This window comes from Syngnathus floridae, chromosome 19 (genome assembly GCF_059516105.1).
Source record: "Syngnathus floridae isolate MCC-2025c chromosome 19, RoL_Sflo_1.0, whole genome shotgun sequence".
Lineage (NCBI taxonomy): Eukaryota > Metazoa > Chordata > Actinopteri > Syngnathiformes > Syngnathidae > Syngnathus > Syngnathus floridae.
Genome location: NC_142431.1, coordinates 5,574,738 through 5,583,236, shown reverse-complemented (window position 1 = coordinate 5,583,236; position 8,499 = coordinate 5,574,738). Strand labels below are relative to the sequence as shown.

General features: G+C 38.3%; 1 protein-coding gene and 1 long non-coding RNA gene across 4 annotated transcripts; one reads left to right on the top strand and one right to left on the bottom strand.

Moving 5' to 3' along the window:
- Window positions 1-90: 90 nt before the first annotated feature.
- On the bottom strand, window positions 91-7,898 carry map3k7 (mitogen-activated protein kinase kinase kinase 7). Of its 3 annotated transcripts, none has more exons than XM_088361412.1 (18): window positions 7,689-7,898; window positions 7,259-7,370; window positions 7,069-7,179; window positions 6,822-6,887; window positions 6,574-6,619; window positions 6,145-6,283; window positions 5,684-5,812; window positions 5,483-5,607; window positions 5,180-5,310; window positions 4,994-5,075; window positions 4,771-4,889; window positions 4,517-4,664; window positions 4,145-4,225; window positions 3,096-3,163; window positions 2,662-2,761; window positions 2,445-2,506; window positions 2,202-2,317; window positions 91-2,077 (listed from the first exon to the last, which is right to left on the bottom strand). In XM_088361412.1, the coding sequence occupies exons 2-18, from the start codon at window positions 7,349-7,351 to the stop codon at window positions 1,897-1,899; spliced, it is 1,797 nt and encodes a 598-aa protein (XP_088217538.1). In that variant the 5' UTR covers window positions 7,352-7,370; window positions 7,689-7,898; the 3' UTR covers window positions 91-1,896. The 3 variants fall into 3 exon arrangements, with proteins under 3 accessions (XP_088217538.1, XP_088217539.1, XP_088217540.1); XM_088361413.1 differs by having other exon boundaries at window positions 7,707-7,898; XM_088361414.1 differs by lacking the exon at window positions 4,145-4,225.
- On the top strand, window positions 7,625-8,499 carry LOC148381836 (uncharacterized). Its single transcript, XR_015854292.1, has 3 exons — window positions 7,625-7,759; window positions 7,857-7,950; window positions 8,046-8,499. It is a non-coding gene; the product is annotated as an uncharacterized LOC148381836 (long non-coding RNA).

The following is an 8,499-nucleotide window of genomic DNA, read 5'->3' as shown; positions in this document are numbered from 1 at the left end:
AGATTGTGATTACGATTAAATTCGATTAATTGAGCACCCCTACCTGGACTTGACAAACAAAAATAATGTATATTATTTTCCACAGCGAAAACATTTTCCACAATTCAGTTTATTTCTGACATCTCACTGTCACCCAAACCACACATTGTAAGGTGTTGAGGACCTGTGTGAATGTAAAATAAATTGACAAGACAAAAAAAAAAAAATCATGACAAAAAGCTTTTAACTTTCTTAGATACCCATGAAAAAAAAAATGTTTCTTAAAAATACCTTGCCAAGTCTTTCAAATTGTGATTACTCACCTGTGCTTGAAAGACAAAACTGTGATTGTGCAAAAATACTGAAGGGACATGAATTTGTAGAATTTGAACAAAGTATTTTGAAGTAAAATCTCCTAATTTTTGGGTGCAGAACATAGGGGAAATATTTCACTGCAACACAATCTGTGTCATCCAATGTACATTACGTTGTCTTTTTGTCATTTCCGCTAATGGTCATAAAACAAGTCAAGCACTTCTAAGCCATGGGTAGGAAACACTGGTCCTCAATGGCCATTGTTTTTTTACGTCTCCCTATTGCTACACACTAATGCTAATTATCGGACAATCTGAATGAGGTGTGTTGCCACAGGTAGACATAAAAAAACATATAGGCCCTCAAGGACCGGAGTTGCCTACCAATGTTCTAAGGCATAGGTGTCAAACTCAAAGCCCGGGGGCCAGATTCGGCCCACCACATCATTTTATGTGACCGACAAAGACAAATTTTGCATTGACTTTGTGTCATTACTAAAATTACGAATTTTCTTCACTTTTAAGATATAGAGATTGCTAGCAATTTTTATTACTATTCATCTTTTTAAAATATTTGAACTATTTTTGCTAGATTTCAAAACTAGTTATTCATCAGTTTGTTGTGTAGCCTATACTGTATGCCCGCTGAAGGAAACTATGATGTGGCCCGTGACAAAAATGAGTTTGACACCCGTTAAGGCAACAAGTGAACTAAAAACCTTCATATATGGGCCTTTATGAGCTTTTTAAATTAAAATTCCCACACCCCATAAAATGTCATAAACCAAACGACGACTACGAAAAGACAACAAAAAACATTTTGAATCAAAACAGCACTTAGGTCAAATACAAAAAAAAAAAGTGTTAAATGTGGAATCCACAGCATTTGCTTTGAAAGCTTATTGTGTTATTTTTGCATCCATGTGCACATGAAGAGATCATTCAGAAGTTGTTCTTCCTCTGAGGAACGTAAAAGATGAGTAAGAAACAATCTGAACCAAATCCCTATTCAACTCACTGGAAGAATTAATCATGGTCTCTGCCCGGGATAATAGCACTGATGGAAAAGGGGAGGCTGATTATGACTACACTGATACTTTGCGGTGTACATTTGCATAATGGTTTACACACACACTTCGAGAGACAGTCTCCAATTATCCTCCACATTTCATCAATTCTGCACACACTCGCTGAAGAACAGCTTTGCTTTTTTTTCCCCCCCCCTCACATTCTTGAGGATGATCTCACCATCGGCTGCTAGAAGGGTGCCAGAGAATGCTAAGGAATGAAAAAACATCAACTGGTGTGCCAAGGAGGCCCCCCCGAGGGCAACATGTAAAATACACGAAGCGCCCTCACCAACATGCTGTCACACTCAGCTGCAATAGAAGCAAACTCCACACCAATGCAGTGATTGTTTGGTCTGCAGTCACACTGTGACTATGTGCAAATATATGTACAGAAGACACCTTCCTGCAGGACAGAGGCAGACATGACAGTGTGACACGCAGGGTACACCAGCACGACGGGACTGCACTGCCGTTTGTGTTTTTTACGTGCGTGCACATACACGTGTTTGTGTCAGATGTCGGAGGAGTACATATCACAAAGTCCCCTGTCTCTTTTGTTGCTGCACCCGGATCAGCTCCAGTTGTTTTTTGCACTTCTGGTAGTATGTGGACAGACTCTTGTTTTCTTCCAGTAGTTTTTTGTGTTCCTGCACCAGACGGGACGTGTTCTGCTGGTCCTTCTCATCTTGGTCCAGTTCAGCAATAAGTTCCTTTCTTCACAGATGGGGAGGAAAATGGAAGAATACTTTAAGGACAGGGCACTGCAGCTTTAAATTTTTTGCGGTAACCTTGCCTCTTATACTATGGCGGTCTTTTTTGAAAGCATTGTTTTACTTACTTCCTCTGGATTAGCAGGGCGATCTCTGTTTGCACTTTCAGATATTCTTGCGCCATTTTGCAGTGCTGCTCAAAAACAGCCATGGACTCTTTTGAGTTGGGGAAAGGAGCCAGGGGCTGGAATAAATTATATGCTGTGGTTACCACTTATGTTGCACATTTGAAAGTGATGGTACAATAAAGGGATTGCAATACCCCCCCCCCCCCAAAAAAAAAAAAACCCCAACAACCCTAAAAAGTGTACCTGCAGCTGGTGATCAAGGGTGAGGTAAGCCATTGGAATTGAATTGTCTGAGCCGTTGGTGTCTATGAAAAAGAAATTCTAAGTTGTCATTACTTGCATGTTATGTTATTTCTATACGATGTAATTGTGAGTTTGTTAAATATTTCTGGTTAAATATTTTTATTACCTATCATAATTATAAGAATATAATTTTATTACCTATAGCTATAATAAATACCTGTGGGGTCATCAGGGGAGAAGTAACCTCTACTGTTTCCCTTGTCAGGCGGCATCATCCTCAAACTGGGACTAGAAGATCGGCTACTGTTCCTACTTCCCTGCAGGAGGATATAAATTATATGACGTTATTCATGGCTGGGAGAAAAAACTAATTGCAACCACAGTCAAGCTGTTAGAGACTGTCTGAGGCATCAGCCTGAATAAATGTGTAAAAAGGAATGGAAATTTCTGCTGTGGACAAGCAGCAGGAAAATGCATGCAACACATCAAAAAATAATCTGAGCTGTATTCGCATTTTATATTGTAAGAATCACATATGAAGAAATTGGAAACCTTATTTGGCACGTGGTTGATGGACGTAAAAGAAAATGGTGGCCAATTCTTTTCCGTACATATAAAGTTTTGTAGCTCCGTGATTTTTTTTTTACTTACCTGGGTGGATTCTGTGCCAATTCCTGGCAAATCCTGTACAGACCGGCGCCTCTGAGGTTCACACGTGGCTATGAATAGGGTAGGAAAAACAAGGACAGAACAACTCAGATAAATATGAGGTTGTTGGTAGAAGGGGACCCTTACCTTTACAACAAGCAAATACACGTATCACTAGATATCAATTCCAGTGTTTATGGATGTATTGTGTTATTTTTTTTATGTCTGGCAAATTAACCCAGACTAATTGATGACAAGATGTAATATACAATTGAATATTCATACATAGTCTTGATTTGTTTTATATGAAATATTACTTGTCACAGATTTAAAGATTTTTTAAATGTTCTTAATTGCACTAATATATAGCACACAAACCATTGTTACTATTGTGGACCTAAAAAAGTTACCAATTTCTTTTAGCCTGTGTCTATCTTGGACATGACAAAACAAAAACCTCGACATTGGTCACTGAGTTTGACAAACCATCACAAACACAGGGATTGATGACGTGATCGTGTACTGTCACATACTTGGGTTTCAGATTTTGTTGCTGATCAAAATGTAATTAATTCATTTTGACAACTTCTCAAAAATGAGAGGAAACAGTCAATCGGTGTAAAGACTTGGATATAAGGGCCGCATTTGTTTGTCTTCAGTGCACAAAAGTCAGGCCGAGCTAGAGAACAAAGTTTCTACTCATATCCTGCTACCGCTAATCAAGGCATATGAAAAAAAAAAAAAAGACTTTAAAAGCAACTAATGACAACAGTTCAAAATGATGGATGGTGGGACAGGACAACGCTCAAATCACAACTCACGCTTTTTTTTTTTGTAAAATCACAGCAATACAAGGCAGCTCTGTTGTGTTAAACCCAAAGATAAAGACACCCCTATTTATCACCCGTGAATTCTGCAATTAACCCATCACCTTATATAGCAGTTATGTCAAAGAGTGACACGCAGGAGAGGAATAAGTCACAGCAGCAGAGCAACCCAAGATCGAGACCAAAACCAACCAATTAGCAGGAGGCCCAGCAGTCCAGCTATACCTGTGAAGACGATCTTGGGAACATCCAGAATGGTGCCATAAGATGCTGTTTTACGATGGCCTCGTTTATACGGGGGGCGTGCTGCAAAATATATACACATGCATACAGCTGTATACACAACAAGCGTGCAGTCTGTACTGGAAGCCAAGTGGACTGGAAAGGCAGGCTAATACACATGCAGTTTACTTTTCTGCAGGGGGGGGGGGGGGGGGTAACATGCATCCTATTCATCGCAGCTAAATATTTGGTTTTCTTCCATTGAGGTCTCGCTCCTATCAGTCCTCAGAAAGACGTCCCTCCAAAAGTGTTTAAGGACAAGAACAGTCAGACAAACAAACAAAAAAACAAACACAAATATGAAACTTCTATTACCTGCTGATACGAATCCCATCTTGGGCTCCAGTTCTGAAAGGTCAGCACTCATTCGTTTATTTTCAGAGGATGTGAAACCCTGTGTTCGAGCAGGTAGACTCTCGAAACTACCTCCTCTGGAAAGAGGCAGTGACCTCAAGGGATCTCCCTGAAAGACCAAAATCAAAGTTATTTAATCTATAACTGGTTGTTAAATATATATATATATATATATAAAACATTTTCCCCAAATCAAGAGTTAAATATGACTTTGCCTTTGGCTTGAAGTGAGGCGCATATTGTGGTGTGATCTTAATAGTGTCGTTGCTTCCTTGAGAATCACTGCGCTCAATGTTCGGATCACTTTTGGTGTCACTGCTGTCCACATTTGAACCTGTTCCCCAAGGGGGGAAACAAAAAAATAAAATGAAAAAATAATAATAATAACCTCACACTTGTGGTGGGTGTATCACGCAATTTTGAAAGTTATTTATGTACCTGTCCTAGTTGCAGAGTTGCTCTGCCCATCATCTGAATATTGATATGGAGTTTGCAAGGGTTCTTCTGATCCTGGAAAGTACTGGAAGCAAACATCAGAGGCAAGGTTAATTACAAAAATAGATGGAAATAATAGTATCCATCCATCCATAATAGATTAATAATAATAGTATCATAATAGATTACACTCATGAGATGAGTCATGATTTTCACAATCTCTTCCATAGAAGGCCGCTGAGAGGGGTCTTTGGACCAGCATCGGGTCATCAAATTCTCAATTGGTTTGGGTAAATTTTTGATCAAAGGTGGTCTTGTCCCTGAAATAGAACACACACAATCCAAGCGGGGGAAAAAAATGACGTGATCCCACAATAGCAAAAAGATGTTTTAAATTGATGCTGAAATCATGTGAAATTCAAAACTATAATAGTCAATATGTGGAGTGGTCCAAAGATTTTCATATTAATGTTCTGTATCCTTCTGACTTACCATTATGTACAGCCCACATAATACGAAAGGCCGGTCCTCCGATTTCATCGAAGGGCTTCCTACGTGTGACCACCTCCCAGAGAATTATTCCCCAGCTAAACACGTCACACTTCTCGCTGTAATTGCTACCTAGAAGTACAGAAAAATATGGTCAATTCAAATAAAAAAAAAAGGGATCACGGATCAATTTGCAATTTCTACTTGCCTTCAAATACCTCTGGAGCCATCCATGCTGCACTTCCTTTGTTATTTGTCATATGAGTCTGAATGTCACAGGCTGTTCCAAAATCACATATCTTGAGTACAGTGCCACCAGCCACAAGAAGCAAACTAAAAAGGACAAAGAATGAGCATGAAAACAAAAATTTCCTTATGTTAGCCAAACTACCATATACTATAAATTAATCAGTGAGATAATTTGTGGAGTCAAGCAGCTTCATCACTCACACTCACAACCAAAAGTAAAAAAAAGTCCATGAAATGTCGATGGAATTAATAAATAATAGTGCCCTTTTATATCACACCTTACGGTAATGTTCCTAAGACCTCTTAAACTAATTTGGTTGGTGGGTTATGACTTGTAAAATATGACCATGTAAAAATGAGGGTAACAGGGTGAGATAGGATAAAAAAAAAACAGTGTGAGGCGACAATTGGCATACTTGGGTGGCTTGAGGTCCCTGTGGATCAGAGCCTTTGGTTTCATGCCATGGAGGTAGGCAACACCTTGGGAACATTGTAAACACCAGCTCATGGCATGAGAAGCAGAGTAACAGGGGAGTGGTTCAGCACCATGCAGCACTACAAAAAAAAAAAAAAAAGGGTAGTCATGACCCTGACAATGACAACATAATGCTCAGCGTTCCCATATATATTTAATACGGTCAAGCTAGTAGGCTGAAGTAAACAATAACAACAATAACATTGCGATCGGTGGAAGCAAGAAGTATACTGCTAGCTTCCTTTACTAGCCAGGACTGAAACAAAAAAAAAAAGGAGCAGCAGGCTCAGCGAATTGGGAGCAAGAAAGTTGGAGTGGACTCAATTGGTTTTAGTCCTAACTTGTCAGTATTTTTCTAGTGTAAACTCACCATTGTACAGTGAACCTCCTTCAGCATATTCCATCACAAGGCAGACCTAAAGAAAACAATACAAAGCAATTGCAGGTCTAAAATTTATTGTGTTGAGATGCTTGGGTAATTATTCCCCCCCCATCTATCTTAGTTAAAAAAAAAAAAAAAATCTGAATATTTATTTCAATTTGTAAATATACTATATATACGCGGTACCATGTTAAAATCAAACTAAATAATATTTTTTTAATTAAAATAAAACTTACTGGATTACTGCAGGAGCCATACAACTTCACAATATTAGGGTGATTTACACGGGAAAGTTGCCGGAGCTGCAGACAAAGGGACACACTCAATCAAGTTGTTAATGTAATTAAGATATAATCCTTACTATGAATGCTGTAAGAAAAATAGTAGTAAAGTGGTAACATCATAAAATATTGTCACAATGCTTTATAACCAGTTTTAATTGACAGTCAGGGACAGACTGAAAAAGCCTATAAAGTGGAATACCTCAACAATGAAGGCTTTTCTTTCTGATTCACTCTCAATGGTCTTGATAGCAACATCTTTCCCTTTCCACTTGGCTTTGCAGACCACGCCAAAAGCTCCTCTGCCTACTACCTGAAATTAAAATGTTTATCTTGCATTACCACCACTTTGTGACAGGAGTAATAAGACCACATAAATAAACGCAACCTACCTCTTCTACATCAATGTCTTCATAATTAATTTCCTCAAATGGATATCCTGGAGGTGTCTCAAGCATGTCAGTGGATGGTAACGACAGCGACATACTAGCTCACGTCAGTTACCTTATGTTAAAGAAGAAATATAAAAGAAAAGTCAATAAAATCATTAATGTAATGTGCAGATATTTGAAACACAACAGTGCTGGTATTGTGCAACTGAGTTAGACGCAAACCAGCAACTTGTCAACCGTAAAAACAATTTTACCAGGCCTAACTATAACTGTGACGAAACACTTTACGACAAACTAACCTTCACCATCACTGTTACAGGGTGAACTTGTAGTTAGTCATACCATAGTTAATAAGTAAACTGAGGCCTAGAGTTCATTAGATGGCTTTACACACAGTTTAGCTGCTGGCCTGGATGCTAATACTACATACCGGGGCTTATTTGCTCACCATGCACCGGCCGTCTGGACATGGAGGTGAATTCATGAACAAAAACATGAACGGTAACGACCTTGAAATAAGATGGGATTTTACTGTCCTACCAAGAGCTAGATATAACTTGTCTAGCAGGACTGGTAAGTGTATTTTTATTCTTCGCAGGAAATGATACACCAGGAAGTGAGTGCAAGTGCGCACTTCTATTTCTTCCCCAAGACACAGAACCCAAGTTTTTTTATTCTGTCCTTCAAAAGAGGTAAACTTTCCTAAGGAAAAAAATAGAGAAAGTTTTATTCAAAAAGTTGGTATTGAATTTGTCCTTTGGTGATTTTAATATGCATCTTTTTGCAGAACTGGATGAATAAAGGTCACTACGCCACCTAGTGGATGAATGAAGAAACTGGCTTTCATCTGAAATATTTTGCACCCATCATGAACATCTATCTCAAAGACCAGGAGTACAAGACCTGGACCTGAAAAGCTTGCTGGCTGCTAGCTTCTCAATATTTAAAATATTTGAACAACACCTTTATGGATTTTTTTTAACGATTTCCCAAACAAAACTATCAGAATTTTTTTAAATAATCACTTATTTCTCATATAATCAAATAAGCAATCATCCCCAAGAATTGTGAACATGGTTTCAAAATACTAGAACTGAATATTTGAAACTATCTGCAAGTCCTAATAATAATAATAATCATCATAATTATAAAAAAAGACATTTTAAAATTCAAAATGATGATTCTGGCGCTGGCCTTCCTGTGTAGAGTTTGCATGTTTGTTATTACAAGTTGAAAAACGA